The sequence below is a fragment of the Onychomys torridus genome, chromosome 1, assembly GCF_903995425.1.
Source record: "Onychomys torridus chromosome 1, mOncTor1.1, whole genome shotgun sequence".
NCBI lineage: Eukaryota > Metazoa > Chordata > Mammalia > Rodentia > Cricetidae > Onychomys > Onychomys torridus.
The window spans coordinates 155,550,683-155,568,391 of NC_050443.1; the positions used below are offsets into that span (position 1 = coordinate 155,550,683).

General features: G+C 43.7%; 1 protein-coding gene and 1 long non-coding RNA gene across 13 annotated transcripts in view; one reads left to right on the forward strand and one right to left on the reverse strand.

Annotated features, from left to right (window-relative positions):
• Cpeb3 (cytoplasmic polyadenylation element binding protein 3) overlaps positions 1-17,709 on the reverse strand; it is a 193,835-nt gene that overhangs the window by 157,441 nt on the left and 18,685 nt on the right. For 4 of the 12 annotated variants that reach the window (XM_036167931.1, XM_036167914.1, XM_036167905.1 and 1 more), the window contains exons 1-2: positions 2,965-3,134; positions 1,000-2,024 (exon numbers count right to left, since the gene is read on the reverse strand). In XM_036167931.1, coding sequence (XP_036023824.1) covers positions 1,000-2,013 — 1,014 coding nt within the window. In that variant the 5' untranslated portion in view covers positions 2,014-2,024; positions 2,965-3,134. Of the gene's footprint in view, positions 1-999; positions 2,025-2,246; positions 2,378-2,964; positions 3,135-4,973; positions 5,085-17,709 lie in introns of those variants that run through there. The other 8 variants (XM_036167847.1, XM_036167923.1, XM_036167866.1 and 5 more) reach the window with 4 other exon arrangements.
• Positions 689-2,545, forward strand: LOC118569757. Its single transcript, XR_004943089.1, has 2 exons — positions 689-1,066; positions 2,281-2,545. It is a non-coding gene; the product is annotated as an uncharacterized LOC118569757 (long non-coding RNA).

The following is a 17,709-nucleotide window of genomic DNA, read 5'->3' on the forward strand; positions in this document are numbered from 1 at the left end:
GCTGTGGTTACAGCCTATATGAGAAAGCAACAGAAACAGGGCACGTTCTCCATTCAATATTTCTGTCCAGAGCACTTCCTGGATTTTTCATTGGCATTTAATACCAAGGCACAAGACTCATTTTTCATTAAAGTTGCAAGACTTTCGCTTTGCCCAGTTTCAAATGGTGTAATTGATCTGCATTGTCTTCTTAAATAACCCAACTGGTGAAGGGCACTGCAGCTTTAAATATTTCAGTGCTATCTAGCACATAGACTCCATTGCAATATGGCTCTGAAGGTCGCGTCCTATTGTCTGTCTCCTGGAAAACCCTAAGTCCTTCTTTCAAGTGACCTGGAATAGTCCCTAGAATTTCCACTCTTCTGCTCCAGTCCTTATAGCTCAGGGTGCTGATTGGAATCTCACACTCAGTGTTCCTGGCAAGGGCAATATGCTGATTATTAGTGATTCCAGCGCCTGAGTGAGACACAAACACATGTGTTCACATTAGTTTAGTTGAGCATATGCGACTATTTGAAATAGCACCACTCCAAGGCTGTTAACCGCTTTAAGAGTAAAGCCAGGGTGGTTTGGGCGTGGATGGCTTTCAGGCACCTTGAGCCTAGGATTGCGTAACCTGAAAATGTGTAGCTACTTAAAATGATAGGCATCTCGGCCTACTCCTCCTGGGACTACTCCCGCACCTGGCTGTACAATTGAGGCTTCATTTGTCAAAGAAGACCAAAATAAGAAGCACAAGCACAGTGAAGGAGGAAATGAACTGGAAGAAAAAAAGGCCCTTTTCTACTAGCAAGCAGTCACAATGTTCCCCCAACCTCATACCCCACCCCCACCCACATTGGGTGGAATAGTCCCAATGAACCGAAGATTTGAAGGGAGCTGTAATTTGCCATCCCTTCTAAATAACAGCGGGTGGAGCGGTTAAAAACAAAACTAAAAACGGGAAGATGGGGGGACACCGGCGGGAGGAAGGCGTGTGCAAGAGCACGGGGGTATTACCTGAAAAGGCAACAGATTGTTACCATTATCGGTCCGGAAAGCGTTATCCTCCATCCAGGATTTGGAGGTGAGCGGGGCCGCACGAGGGAACTTGGGTGGCGCGATCACATTGCTGGAGAAGGGCTTTTTGAGCGGCGAGATGGGGTTAAGCGGGGAGGGTACCCCCACACCCACGCCCACGCCCACGCCGACAGCGCGGCGAGGGTCCCGGCCAGCCTGTAGGCCACCCCACGGGTTGGACGGGGCACTCCAGGCGGCGTTCACGCTTTGGTGCGTGTTCCAGCTGGACGAGGCCGAGGAGGCGGCGGCCGCGGCCGCGGCGGCCGCAGCGGCAGAGGATGAGGACGGCTTGCTGGTCATGATGGGTTGGTGGCCGTAGGCGGCGGCGCTCCTCTGCGCATAGGGCGCCTGGCTGGGGCTGGCGGGCGAGCGGCGTTGCTGCGAGGGCTGCGCCTGCGGGGGCTGCGCGGGCTGCGGCGGCTGCGGCGCGGGCGGCGGCGGCTGCTGGTGGTGCTGGGTCTGCGCCAGGCCGATCTGCGGGGAGAAGGTGCCTCCGAAGACCGGGTTGACGTGGTGCGGGAAGTTTTGGAAGAGCATGGTCCCGTTGACCGGGGTGATCCCCTGGAAGAAGCTGTCCTCTACCGCGTTCGTCGTGCCGGTGGACCAGGTGCTGCCAAAGGACGGCGACAGCGACGCTCCGGGCGCCGCGGGCTCCTGCGGCGGCGGCGGCGGCGGCTGCTGAGGGGGCTGATGGAAACTCAAGCCCGGCAGGAGCGGCGACTCCATCTGCATCTTGTCGGGGCCGTTGGGGGCTGGCGGGGCCGAGGCGGGGCTGAGGGCCGGCACTGCGCTACTGTCTTCGGGCTTGGGGGTCTCTGAGGAGAGGGGCGTGGACGGGGCTTCGGCTGCGCCGGGCTCGGGCTGGAGCTGTTGCTGCTGCTGCTGCTGCCGCTGCTGCTGCTGCTGAGACTGGGGCTGGGTTTTGCTTTTGTCCATCAGTAAATCATCCTGCATGGTTTGCGCAGCTGAAACGGGAAGAAAGAGAGATGCGTTATTGTCAGTGTGATCATGAATGCCCTCACTGAAGCGGGCGGGTGTTTTACTTGCGAAAATCCAGTGCCACCGCCACTAGCCAATTGCAATGCAAATCCATAAGCTCGCATTTAGAAGAGCAGGTCGGGCTGGAGGGGAGGGGAGGTAGGAGGGCTCGAACAAGATCTCTAAAAACACTCTGAGAGCGTCTTCACCCTTTCTGACGTCTCTGTCCCTTTTCTGTACTAGTGAGAGATGTGCTTATAAGACAGAAAGACAGCAATTTCGCCACGTCTCTTTCCCCTTCACCGGAACTCCGAGCGTTCATCCTGCGATGAGAAACTGATTCTGGTTCCTGTTTTTTTCCCAAGCACCACCCTCCCCCAGCTATTTGCATACGTCAATAAATAGTGCTGCGTCCTTCAGCAAGGTTAAAAAGACGAGATACACGACCCTCTCTTTTCCCCTTCCCCAGCTGGAGCACTTAAAAAAAAGAGAGAGAGAGAGAGAGAGAGAGAGAGAGAAAAGAAAAAGCAACAAGAAAAAGACAGCCCTCTTGATTAGCAAACTGCCTTCTTGCTGCGGATAATTGTTTCATTTGGCTTCAGCGAACCACGAGAGGAAATCTTAGGCATTTGTTGGAAGAACTCAGCTGCACAATCATTCTCTGGCCTCTCAGTAGCGGTAGCTACTCCATTTTGTTAGGAGACGTTTTAATATAAAAGAAAACCCAGTTTTTTAAAAAAGAGGAAAATCGCCGGGCGTGGTGGCGCATGCCTGTAATCCTAGTACTCTGGAGGTAGAAGCAAGAGGATCAAAAATTCCAAGGTCAGCCTTGACTACTTAGCCAGTTCGAGTCCAGCCTAATATAAATGAAAAATGACTCAAAAAGAAAAAAGAAAGAAGAGGAAAAAAGAAATAAAAGAAACCTACTGAAACGTTTAGACGTGTTTGCTTCTTATTACTCTAAGGATTGTGGTTTTTCTGATTATTCTCCAATTTTCTCGTCTCCAATTCACCGCCCAAGAGATTTCCTGGCTCCTTGGCGTTTCAGGTCTCAACGGGAGCCTGAGAAATTCTCTGCAGAGTGCAGAATGCTTCTGGTTGGATTTGAGGTCAGAGGGAGGGAGGTGGGGAGAGAGGAGAAGGGAGGGAGTCTGTGAGATGGAGTGGGGGCGGGACTTTAAAAATGTATCTGAGATTTAAGTAGACAGTCAAGATAATTCTGGGGTTGCCAGATTTTCATTTTTGAATCCTCCTGCTGCTTCCTCGGTCACAAGACTGGCAAATTTAGAATCCATTCTTTTATCGCTAGTATTAACAGTGGAAGACTACGCTTTGACGACCCTGAATTACCATATGCTAGCAACTGTTAAAAATAGAGGAGTACAAAGTCCCAAATTCTCATCCATTGTAATTATAGTGCATTTCCCTTACTGCTTCATTTAGCCATATAAGGAGTGTATGGTATTTTCCACTTCACATACAAGAGCTGTATTCACCTCTGTCATACAACCTGTTTTCTTACTCAAGGATGAAAACAGTAATCACTCAAAACCAAAAGATTTCCATGTGTGTGGTTATCACTGAATTAGCTTGTGTCAGAATATGTTAATTGCCTTAAATATCTGAATATTACAGGGCTGAGACCTTGAAAACAAATATTTTGAAATGTTAAAGGAGCTATGACCAAATATATAATTATTTTTAGATGATTCAGTATAATTGCAACAAAGTTATTAATATATTTAATACAGTTAATTAATTCATACACTGGAAAAGCATCATTCTTGGGGACATTTGTAAAAGGGCATTCAGATACACACAACAGCTCTGCCACTGGACTATTCCAGATAACTCTTAAAATGAAGGTATCTCTCTTAACTATTACACAAAGGCTATCAGACAAGAAGTTGGATGAACTATTCTGTTTTATTAAAACTATCATTAAGAGATACCATCTTTCATTTCAACGTTTCCTATACAAAGAGTACAGTGGGCTTAGGGAAATATGTCACTTCTCAAACACCGTACTTGCCTTTTTATCCCTCTTCCCTGCCTAGTCCCCTCCCCTAGAAAAAAACCCAGCCCAGGATAATATAACATGCTCCAGGGATTGCCTGCTACTGTCAGTGTAGCTTGCTTTAGATTGCTTTGATGTTCCTCGGTTCCCTCTATCTAAAACAATGGCTTTGATTAGTATTATGAATAGTGCACCGAGAGAGTGAACCTTGGGTTCAGACAGCACAAAGTTCCATCACTACCAAAGAGGATGGTCACAGAGACATTTTCATACTTCCTTCTTACAGTGCTGCAGGAGACCATTATACTTCTGGAATTTGAGTGTTTTGGTGAGCTAGAATTTTCTTTACAATATCTATATCATCATGGCTGAAATATGTATTGGACTATAATTTTAGCATCACCCAGCTTTTCTTATTGTTTGTATTCAACACTTTTTGTTACTGCCTTTAGCTTAAACTGCATGCTCTTGATGGGAAAAAATGCTGTACTTTACCCCCCCAACCCAGCCAAAAAGTAACCTAGACTCAGAATATTTTATAATGGCTTTAATTAATAGTAATACTACCTCATTAAACTCTAAATGTTATAACAAAACACTCCTTTCTTTTCTCAATGCTCTTTAAAAATAATACAAATTTCACTTAATGTATAAATTCACTGTCAAGGTCAAGACCCACCTTTTAATACATAAGATATTTTAAACAAAAGCTAAGTCAGCAATTAAGATAAAATTTACAAAGTCAATATGCAGTATCCTTAAATAACTGCCTGTATACTTTGCTTTGGAGGGGGTTTTGCATATACATATAGCAAAGTCTGAGAAATAGATGCCTGTTCCCCTCCCCCACCACACACAATAGATCGGCTTTTACATGCAATAACCCAACTTCAGGTAATAAATTCATAGCAGCAGTTACCTTTAAGTGTCCAGTTTTTAAGGATCGATAAAACTGAAAAATGTACAGTATTTATTTCTTCTTTCGGGGTGATTATGTGACCGCTCTGGAAAGCACTTTGACAACTGTAAGAAGAGTGGGCATGCGCACACAGAGGACTGTGGGGGCTGAAGTCCTTCACAAGGTACTCTGCCCGGCTTCAGCACGTTCAACCGAGAAAGGAGGAAGCCTCGTAAATACAGATTCCAAAGGGGAGAGGTTGTACCCGGATTATATTATAGCCTCCTAACCAATCTAAATCAGGAGTTGTTGAAATAAAAGACGGAAAAATAAACTGTCAACTTGATTTAGGAAGCAAGGCTAAAAGAGAAAGTCGATTGTAGGACTGTGAATAAACAGATCCGGCCGAGCTACCTTAAATGGTATTATGATGGTAATGGCTGGGTAGCCAGCAACAGGAACCCTACTAGAAAGAAAGAGATTAGGGTGTGGAAGAAAAAATAGACGGAGAACTGCTGGAGAATGATAAACACTTAGAGCCCCCAACCCCCAGTTGCTTTGTTCTGTTTTGAGACGCAGGAGACAAGGTTTCCCTACATAGCCCAGGCTAACCTAGATCCTCTGGCCTCATCCCCCACATATAGATATGTACTACTATATCTGCTTAAAGAAAACACTTTTAATATCGAATTTTAAAAGTACTTTAATACTAAATGTGCTACTGACCTTGGAGGTAAAAATAGGTCTTCATCGAGAATGTTTGACATTTTATCTACCAGAACTGACCAAGACAGGAGCCCCCTATGTCCCCACTGGATGACTTGGAATTGGCTATGGAGATCAAGCAGGCTTTAAAACTGCACCAATCCTCCTGTCTTTGCTTCTCTGGTGCTGGAATTAGAGGCTTGTGCCACCACACCCATTCAGGATTTCTTTGTATTTGAATCTTTCCGGGATGAGCAAAGCCCACTTCATAATCCCAGCACCAGTAAGGCTGAGGTAACAGAATGGCCATGAGTTCTGGAACAGCCTGGGCTACACACAAACCAAAAATGGGCTGGGGAGGTAGCTTAGATGATGAAGTCCTTACTCAATCAGTATAAGAACCGGAGAATATAAGAATCCATTAAAAACAAAACAAAACAAAACCAAAATCTAAGCATGGCAGTATCACACCCTTATAAACCCAAAGGTGAGGGTGGGAGGAGGTGAGAGGGGGAACAGGTGGGTCTCTGGGCCTCTCAGTCTCAAAAAAAAAAAAAAAAAAAAATAGGGAGGTTGTAAGGGTGGTGGGCAGATAGGAAGGGACTGGGAGACGGATAGGATCAGGATATATGATGTGAAACCTACGAAGAATCAAAAAGCAAAAAGTCTACAGCTGTCTCGCCAGAACCTCAACAGATCTCCTCCGGTCTAAGCAGGCATTGGTTAGTACTTGACTGGGAGACTGCCTGAGGCAACTAAGTACCATAGGCTCTTGGCCTCCCCTTCTTTCCATTTTAGCCTCACCGGAGGACCACTGCATCATGTCCCCACCCATCTCCACCCACAGGAAAAAAAAATAGCAGACTGTTCCTCAGGAAGAACACCTGAGTTTGACCTCTGGCTTCCACTTGTACTTATTCACACATGCACAACCCTGCCCCCCAACACACATACATACACCCATGCAAAAAAAATTCTACCTGTATGTTTCTGAGTCAACTCATCTTGTTTTTGCCTGATAAAATGAAAGTCTACCTTGCATTACTGATATAGTGATCAAATAAAATTCAACTCTTTCACTGAAAAATAATATTTGATAAGATTTTATTAGTAAATAACTTAAAACCTTAAGAGTATAACTGCATTGGACAATGACTTCTTCGTTCAAGATAAAAAAAAAAAATACATGTAGTTTCTACTTGGGGGAAATTGTAGAGGGACATATTGGTTGTTTTTGAAACAGGAGGTTATTTAGCCAGGCTGCCCTTGAAATTGCTATGTAGCTGAAGATGCTCTTGAACTTCTGACCCTTCTGTCTCTACCTCCCACATGATGGGATTGCAGGTGCTCCCCCACCCAGCCTTTTATTTATTATTATTAAACTTAGTATATGATTGTCCCTATTTTAACATAATGATTCAGGCTGAATCTCACAACCTATTAACATCAACTGTCATTATGTATAGCTCCTGAAAGCAATAATTCAAGAGCTAAGTTTGCTCACATAGGCAGAAGATAGTGTTTCCTGTGGGATCTGGTTCCACACCATTCACCCATGGGGTTCAGAATAAATGTCAGTTGATGACTGCACTGATTGAACTTAGAACTGAAAATGTTAAGCATCATTTACAACTGTCTTAACTTTCTGTTTCCCCTTTTTACAAGTCAGAAGGAAAGTTTATCAGAAAGAACCAATTTGCATTTTTTAGTAGTCTTTGTTTCTAGTTATTTTTCCTTCTGTTCTTCCTTTTATTTTTTGTTTGTTTTTGTTTTGGTGAATTTTGTTTTGTTTGAGACCACATCTAGTTTATGCAGTACTGGGATCACAGAGGTGTACCATCACATCTGGTTTATGCAGTGCTGGGATTACAGGAGTGTGTCACCACATCTGGTTTGTGCAGTGCTGGGATGAGCTCAGGGCTTCATGCATGCTATGCAAGCACTCTTTCAACTAGACTATATCCTTAAGCTGCGTCCAGTTATTTTTTTGGGGTTTTTTTTTTTTTTTTTCAGGACAGGGTTTCTCTGTGTAGTTTTAGTGCCTGTTCTGGAACTCACTCTGTAAACCAGGCTGGCCTCGAGCTATTTTTCTCTGTGTAACAGTCTTGGCTCCTGGCTGGCCTCGAATTCAGGCTCTGCCTCCCCCCCCACCTCCCAGTGCTGGGATTAAAGGCGTGCACCATCACTGCCCATCTTAGTTACTCACTTCAAAGTACAGTAAGTGTCCGGCAAGTATGAGTAGTACTCATAATCTACCAAGGTCAAAACCAAAGTTGATCTTTTTCTAGCCTATGAATTACCAGTAGATCTATACTTAGAGTCAGTAGGATTAATAAATATTCAAGTAAACCATTTCAAACATACACCTGAATAATAAACAAAACAAAACAAAATGGATAAAAATCCTTTTGAGTGGGTGGGGAGGTAGGGGGCTAGGTAGCAAGATTTCCAAGGCTGGAGATAGTGTGAATCCTCCTGTCTCAGCCTCAGAAGTGTTAGGATTGCAGGTATACACCTCCGTATCTAATTTCTACTTAAATTGTTAGGTTCCCTCCCACCCCAAAATAACTGGAGGGCTGGGTGGTGGTGGTGCACGCCTTTAATCCCAGCACTGGCAGATCTTTGTGAGTTCGAGGCCAGCCAGGAGCCAAGACTGTTACACGGAGAAAAATAGCTCCAACAAAAATACCAAAGGATACAAATCAGACAAACATAGGAGGGCCCTCAACTAGGACAAAAGCTCTCTATTGAAGTATTTGGTTATTTGTTTGTGTGTGTGTGTGTGTGTGTGTGTGTGTTATTCATGTCTGCATGTGAAAACACACATGTAAAAGTCAGAGGGTGACGACACTGTGTTTGGTTTGGTTGGGTTTTTTTTTTTAAATTAATTTTTTATTTTATGTGCATTGGTGTTTTGCCTGCCTGTATAACTAGGTGACGGTGTCAGATCTTGGAGTTTACAGACAGTTATGAGCTGCCATGTGGTTGCTGGGAACTGAACCTGTGTCCTCTGGAAGAACAGCCAGTGCTCTTAACCACTGAGCCATCTCTCCAGCCCAGTTGGTTTTTGCTGTTGTTCTCCACTTTTATTGAGGCAGAATCTATGGCTTACACTTGAACCTAAGATGTCTGATTCTGCTAGTCCAATTAGCCTGCTTGGTCCAAGACTCCATCTCTGTACCCTAAACTCCAGGAGCACAGGCAGAACCACCTTCCTAGCACCTCATTTTGTGTTTAACCAAAATAGCCAAATACATTTTTTTTTTTGAGACAGGATCTCTGTAGCCCAGGCTGGCCTTAAACTTAAGTCCTCTAGGCTCTGCCTCCCAGGCAAGAGCCCCACACCCAACTCATGTGTACCTTTTTGGGCTAATTTCCTCTTTCATTATTAGCACTTCTATGATACTGCTTATAAACATAGACAGTGTGTAGGTTTTCCATATGAATGCTTTTTCTTTCTTTTTTGTTGTTGTTGTTTTGTTTTTTGTTTTTCGAGACAGGGTTTCTCTGTGTAACAGCCCTGGCTATCCTGGAACTCGCTTTGTAGACCAGGCTGGGCTTCAACTCACAAAGATCCCCCTGCCACTGCCTCCCAAGTGCTGGGATTAAAGGCATGCACCACCACTACCTGGTTTTCTTTCTTTCTTTTAAGATGTCTCACTATGTTGTTCAGGTTAGTCTCAAACTTATGGGCTCAAGTAATACTCCTGCCTCAACTTCTAGCAACAGTGCTGGCAATGTATTGGTGAACACAGCTGCCTTCTGAGTATTAAGGACAGGTATGCACCACCATTCCTAGCTCAATATATAAGAGATGAATGAATGAAAAGATGGATTTATTGATAAAGGATATCTTTTTATTATCTAAAGCAGCCAAGATTCTAGTATAAACTATACTTCATTTAGAAGGACTAGGTATCTACCATAGTCACAGTCATAAGCCTCTAATCCCCAATACCTGGGAGGTGGAAGCAAGAGTATCATATGTTCAAGGTCATCCTTAGCTACATATTAAGTTCCTGGACAGCTTGGGCTACATGAGACCCTGTCTGAAAAAAAAAAAAAAAATTAAACAACAACAAAAATATGACACCAATGTGAAGGGGACCAACTGGAAACAAAGTGGCCAGAGGGGAGAAGGAACAAGGGAGGGTAATAAGTAGGGGCACAGATAGTCCAAGTACATGCTAGATGTGTATTAAAATGGACAATAAAGCCCATTGTTTTGTACAATGAATATATACTCATTTTGGAAGTATTAAAGTTTAGAAACATATCCAGAATTGAGGTGCAGTGTTTACCTCATACATGCAAGGCCCTGGAATGGATCCCCAGTACCAAAGGAGAAAAAGAAAAAAAAACATCTAGAGGAATATCTTCACAGCATTAAGGTAAACAACAATTTACTTGTTGAGTACTGAGGGTGGGATCCATGGCCCACACACATTAAACACATATTCTGACCAGTGAGCTATAGCTCCAGCCCAATCAATTCCTTAAAACAAATCACAAAAACACTAACCGTAAATGAAAATAACAAACTGAACTAATTGAGAATATGTTTAGCTGGGTGGTGGTGGCATACCCTATCTGGAGGGGAGAGAAAGGGAGGAGGGGGACAGAAGATGTATGTATGCCACTGGGCCTACTGGCCTTTGCTTACACTCCCAGGTTGAAGAAGCAGGAGGGATGGATGGTGAGGGCCCTCAGAGAAGTTGTTAGGTGAATAGAGTTATAGAGATCAGCAAAAGCATTTGATCTGGAAACAAATCGTGGTAAACTGTACCATGTAAACACTGCCTAGGAGAGGAATGTAGGTGGCAAAATACTCCCTTTTCTAAACCTTCGGAGAACACATCTGTATTCCCTCTCTTGGTGAGGTAGAGCATCTTCTGATATCATTTAATTCTTTTGTTGTTGGAGTCTCTTATCCCTTTCTCTTCCAGGCATCTATCCTTGTTTTGTAAGAATCTTTTATGTTCTCTGATAATAAGCCTTTGACTGGAATATAGTGATAGATAAGATAGATATATTGATTTTGTATACACTCTTCCATTATGTGGGTTTTCGCTCTAATACTAAAAAGTAAACATTTTTGTTTGGTTTAGTTTGGGTGTGGTGTGTGTGTTTGAGGTAAGGCCTGCCTGGGACCTGCTATGTGACCGACTTGGTCGGCCTATCCTGTTGAATGGCACCACCCTCAGTCTCGTCCTCAGGGACAAGAATCTAGGCAGGGTTCTGTCCTTCCACGTCTCCCTCACTGTGGAAGTCTAACTGGCCACTAAAACTTACTCACTCTGCCTCCTAGGTTTCTGCTTGCAACCCTTCTTCATTTTCAGCTAATGAAATCCTGCCTCTTAACTAGCTACATGAACAATTATGTCTCTCATATCGTACCCTTCCAAATAAGGCTTCCATGCTAAATCTTTTCTTTTTTTCATTTATTTATTTGTTTGTTTGTTTGTTTATTTATTTTCCAAGACAGGGTTTCTCCGTGTAGTTGGAGTCTGTCCTGGATCTCACTCTGTAGACCAGGCTGGCCTTGAACTCACAGAGATCCGCCTGCCTCTGCCTCCCAAGTGCTGGGATTAAAGGCATGCGCCACCACCGCCCAGCTCATACTAAATCTTGAATCATCTTTTACATATGGGTTTTTCCATGATACGGTCTTCATGAAACTCTACCCTCTTGCTGTAAGAGTAAGATAAATTCTCCTACTTTTCTTTCCAGCCATGCCAATCTTGGCAGCTCAGTCACCATGTCCTTGCCTTTAGCCTGTGATACCTTTCTCCCTCGTGATAACCTGCTTCTACTCACTTCTGGAGGCTTTCACTAACCATGTGGACACACTCCCTGTGGACTTCAAGGACAGTGTTATTCATGCTTTGTTTCTATGTCTGTTCTTGCTGTGGAGGTGCTGGACAAGAGTTTGTTGACCAATCAAAGAACAAGATACATTTTGACTCATAAAGGCTGAGAGAACTTTTTTAAGTTAACATTAGCCTGGTCTCCAAAGTGAGTTCCAGGAAAGGCGCAAAGCTACACAGAGAAACCCTGTCTCAAAAAACAAAAAAACAAAAACAAAACAAAACAAAATTAGATGAAGAAACATTACAGGGATTTCAAAACTACTATATAATATAATGTTTCCTATAATTAATCTACCTTTTCTCCTGTTGCAGGATATTTACTTCTAGAATTTTCCAAATCAATTGTTTCCTTGAACCATATTTCTAAAGAAGGAATTATTCATTTAAGAGGGAGAACATTAAAGGTTTTGACATATGTTAACAAATTCCTTAAGAAATGCTGACACTTCAGACTTCTACCAAAGAAGAACTTCTGAAAAATGAAAATGAGCCAGGTATGGGGCACATGCCTGCAGTTCCAACACTTGAGAGGGGAGACAGAAGGACCTGAGGTTCAAAGGACAATCTCAGCTATGCGGGGGCTACATAAGACCCAATCCCGAAAATAAATGAAATGTGATGAAGAGGAGGGGCAAATCAGAGCAGAGTGTAATCACACACATATATAAAAATTTCATAATAAAACCCACTACCTTGTTTGTTAACTTAAAAATAAAAGTAAATGAGATAAGCTATATAGTGAATGAATAGTATATAGGACAAAGAATAATATAGTCCTTAATCTGATATTAACCAAGGTTTTCTTGACAAGCTGAATAAGATTAAGTCACTTTCATCATATTGATACACACACACACACACACACGGTTGGTAAGTAAAAATAAATAAAAATTTAATAAAAAATAAAAAACAAGAAAGGAAAAAATAAATACACACACACATATATATAATCTTCCTACTAGGTAACCCTGGCTGGTAACCCAGACCAGCATTGAACTTATAGAAATCTACCTGCTTCTGCCACCCCAGGGTTGGGATTAAGTTGTATGCCACCATTCCAAGTCTGTCATTTTTTAAATTTTTCTATTATTACTTTACTGTTTTATGCGTATAGATGTTTTTGCCTGCATGTATGCCTGTGCACCCTCGGAGGCCAGAAGAGGGCATTGGCTCCCGTAGAACTGCAGTTACAGACAGTTGTGAACCACCATGTGAGTTCTGGGACTCAAAGCCTGGTCCTCTGGAGAGTTACCGGTGTTACCAACCACTGAGCCACTTCTCCAGCCCTGCAGCTCTCTCTCCTCTCTCCTCCTCTCTCCTCCTCTCTCCTCCTCTCTCCTCTCCCCTCTCCCCTCTCTCTCTCTCTCCCCTCTCTCCCCCCCCCCTCTCTCTCTGTGTGCGTGTAGGAGGCGCTCGTGTGTGAACGCAGCTGTACACATGCCATGGTATGTGGAGGTCAGAGGCCAATCCAGGTCCTTATTTCCCACCCTGTTCAAGGTAGGATCTCTTTGCCGCTGTGTGTACCAGAGTAGCTCCCTCAAGCTTCTGGGGATGCTGTCTCCATCTATTATTGCACACTAGGAGCTCTGGGATGACAAAGGCAAACCACTGTTCACAGACAAACATAACCAGGCTTTTATGTGAGTTCTAATGATTTGAACTCAAGCCTCACACTTGAACAGAAACTACTTTACGCACTGAGCTATCGACCCAGTCCTCATCTTTATTTTCAGATAGGTTTCTTATGCCACACAGGAGCTTGAGTCAAGGGCCTTATATATGCTAAGGCAGTGTTCTAATGCTGGTTATTCCCCTCCTATTCATTTTGAGTCTCAAAAGAAAAAAAGCTCAAGGTATTAGATATTTTTACATACAGTTTATTCATTGAAAGTTTGTGAGGAGGATAAGGGTACAGTTTAATGATAGAGCATTTCCCTAGCATGATCAAGGTCCTGAGTCTGATTCCCACCACCGTTTGTTTTATTTTTTCAAATTGTGGAACCAGGGAGAACTTAGCAGGTAAAGGCACTTGCTACCTAGCTTGATGACCTAAATTCAATCCCTAAAATTCACTTCATAGAAGAAGAGAACCAACTTCCAGAAGTTGTACACACACACACACACACACACACACACACACACACACACAAAGAAATGTAAAAAACAAAATCTATGCAAATGTGAAGTTACATCCGTATCTAAATTTTCACTCTTTTTTGTTTGTTTGTTTGAGACAATGTTTCTCTGTGTAGTTTTGGTGCCTGTCCTGGATCTCACTCTGTAGACCAGGCTGGCCTCGAACTCACAAAGATCTGCCTGCCTCTGCCTCCCAGGTGCTGGGATTAAAGGTGTAAAGGTGTGTGCTGCTGCGGCTGCCACCACCACCATCTCCTCCTCCTCCTCCTCCTCCTCCTCCTCCTCCTCCTCCTCCTCCTCCACCACCACCACCACCACCACCACCACCACCACCACCCAGCTAAATCTTTACTCTTAAAAAATTTGTTACATGGTATTTTTGTTTTGTGTTTTGTTTTTCAAGACAGGGTTTCTCTGTAGCTTTGGAGTCTGTCCTGGACTAGCTCTGTAGCCCAGGCTGGCCTCGAACTCACAGAGATCCACCTGCCTCTGCCTCCCGAGTGCTGGGATTACAGGCGTGCGCCACCACCGCCTGGCCGACATGGTATTTTCTTATATTTGACCCAATGCAAGTTGAGTTCCCCTCCTCATAATGTTTTCTCTTTTTCTCCTTTTTCCTTTCTTCTTTCTTTTCTCTTTTTCTCTCTTCCTTCCTTTCTCTCTTTCATTTGTTTTGTTTGCTTGAGATGAGTTTCACACAACCCCAGCTGTCCTCAAACTCCCTCCCTATGTACCCAAGCCTAGGCTGTCTTTGAATTCCTGGTCTTCCTGCCTCTATCTAAAGTGTTTGGGTTACAAGCAGGTGCCACCACACTTAACTATTTTTTTTAATTGTATACATATGAGTGTTTCCCTGCATATATACACGTGTACCACCTGAGTGCCTGGTACCTGAGGAGGCCAGAAGAGGGCAATGGCTGTCCTAGAACTGGAGTTACAGATGGCTGTGGGCTGCCTGATACGGACGCTGGGAGCTGATCCTCGGTCCTCTGCAACAAAAGCAAGTGCCCCCAACCCCCGCCTGGTGCTTCATTGCGGTGTTCTCATCGCATTAACTTGGTTAGTCATAAGAACTCTCTGGAGAATAGAAAACCTGTAGAACTGTTTTACAAAACAGACAAGGACAGGTCTGACGCTTCTGCCTGTAATCTCAGCACTTTAGAGGATGAGCAGGAGGATTGCTGTAAGTTCTTGGCCTGCTGTAGAGTAAGATACTGTCTCAAAAACCAGATGAATGGGCTGGAAAAATGGCTCAGAGGTTAAGAGTACATGCTGCTCTTCAAGAGGACCTGAGTTCAGGTTCTTATATTAGGAAGCCCATAAAAGCCTGTAACTCCAGCCCCATGGGATCTGACACTCTTTCTGGCCTTTGGAGGCATCCCCCACACACCCCCACACCCCCCCATACACACATGTGATACACTCACATACACCTTAAATTTTTTACAAAACCAGACAAACATATCCAGGCATAGTGGCACAAGCCTGCAATCTCAACAGTCAGGAGGTAGAGGCAGGAGGATCAGGAGAAACAAACTCCTCAGTCTTCTTTGATGAATGTTGAGACTGCAGGAGTGCAGCACCACATCTGTTTTAATTCATTTCATTTGGCCCATGCAATAAACCTTTGAGATAAATACTGTTGCTATCTTTAACAGCAGAAGTAAAAGAGGCAACTTAGGTGATTTCCCTACTCACACTCACAAACTGTTGGCAGAACAAGGGCCTAATTGCAGCTTGGCGCCAGCTCTGGCTTTTGTTCAGTGGCTCATACAAACAGGCCCTTTTTTCCACAATCCACACAGCCACAGAAACAGTTTGAGCTTCCGAGGTGTGGAAGGAGGCAAATGGTGGTTTAGTAAGTTCTCTTTTTACGACTGGAGCAGAATCCTGTGTATGACCTTTGCCTGAGAACCAGGGGCAGCTCTAGCCAGATTCTACCCATGGGCAAGAGTCTCTCTGAGTGTCCTAAAATAAGCACGACTGTCTTCCAGAAGATGACTCATCAAAGCCCAGTGCAGTGGCACATCCTGATAATTCCAGCACCAGAATGGAGGCAGGAGGATCCAGAGTTCAAGGTCATCTTTAGTTCTAGTGAGCTCAGGCCAACCTGGGCCACAGGAGACCCTGTCTAGAAGTAAAAAACAACTGATTTGTCTTAATAGATTAAGAGAAAAGGCTAGTCCAGACGAGAGGTAGTGAAGGAAACTTTTCTTTGCATTAGTAGCCAGCAATTAGCAGGTTCTATACAATCTGATGAGTCATAGGAATTGTCACAACAAGGACAAGGTCGGTGTGCCTGTCCAGGTAGCCCTTGGATCCTCTCACCTGAAGCCAAGTAGTGTCTGTATAGAATTAGTGCCTTTCTCATACAGGGAATTGGGCTTTACCAAATCCCTTCATTTTTATTAACTGACTTGATACAAAAGCTTGTGCAGTAAATAAACAGTACAGAGCACTCACCATCCCTTTCACAGGTTGTATATACACCCCTCAGAAAGTGAGGTGCACAGACTGTACTCCAGCCCGTACTCTTCTCACCAAAGGCATAAACCTTATTGTAGAACTCCATCCTGAAGGGGTAATACATGACCAGGATGTATGAATAGATGAGTTCCCACCACAGGAAAGTCAAGTTTAGGCTCAGAAATACAAGCACAGTTCCTATACAGTACATCTGGGACTGGGATATAACTCAGTAATAGAGTGTGTGGAGAGACCCTGGTTTGATCTCCAGCTTATATATATAGAAGGGGATAGATCCAAGAAGAGGTGACAATTCAATTCTCATAACTCACCTGTGAGTTTTGTTTAAGAAAGGGACTCAACATAGAGACCAGACTAGCCTTGAACTAGCTCACAGAGATCTACCTACCTCAGCCTCCTGACTGCTGGGCCACCTATCAGGTTGTTTTTGTTTTTGTTGTTATTACTTATACTATAACTCATTCAGTAGTTCAATTTAATGTAGGCTGTCTTCGTCTATTATTGAAGACTGGCTTCCTTAGGGTCTTACTTTAACCCTATAAACCAGAATCCAGAGGTGGTTTTCACTTTTATTGTTGTTTGAGACAGTATTAACCTATGTAACCCAAACTAGCCTCAAATTCACAAGTCTCCTGTCTCAGCTTAAGTATAGCAACAGTCTCTGCTGCCATTTTCAGAAAAAACAAAAACAAAAACAAACAAAAAAAAACCAGACTACCTGCCAAAATGCTAACAGAAAATGGCATCATCACAGTAGTAGGGGATCAACTCAATACTGTAAGAGGTGACACGTGGAAAGGGCATGGGCTTACCAAATTTAACTGTCACCAGGCATAGTGGCACATGCCTGGAATACCAGCATGCAGGAAGGACCAGGAATTCAAGGCCAGCCTTGGCTCCACAGTGAGTTTGAGACAAGTTTGAGCTAAATGAGACCCTGTCTCAAAAATAAATGAATAAAGCATATCTACATCGGATTGTCTAAGCATAATTATCACACTACCACCTGCCTGGTCCTAAGTAATAATAGTAACAAGAACTGAGGCCACAGGCAGCACTCTCCCAGGGAACTCAATAACTTAGTCTTCCTAAAAATGACAACAAAATATCTAGGAGCAGTTGAGTACCCTGTGTTCCTAAGTACTAAACGACTGACACAGGAAGAATACTTTCGCCCAGGGATTTTAGCTAAGGTTGGCCTTGAACTACTCACTCTACTGTAGACCACGGTGGGCCTTGAACTTGTGGTCCTCTTGCCTCAGCTTCTGAAATGGCTTTGATGGCCAGCCTATGCAACTAGGCCAGCCACAGATTATAACTTTGGGAAGCAAAGGAGCCAGGGCTTATACATGGACAATATGCCTATAAAACCCATATTCTTGGGGTTGGGGATTTAGCTCAGTGGTAGAGTGCTTGCCTAGCAAGGGCAAGGCCCTGGGTTCAATCCTCAGCTAAAAAAACAAAAAACAAAACCATATTCTTAGGTTTTTAATTAGGTTCCTCCAGAATAAAATAGGGACAATTTTAATAGCTGCTGTATCTAAATGTCCAAAATTATG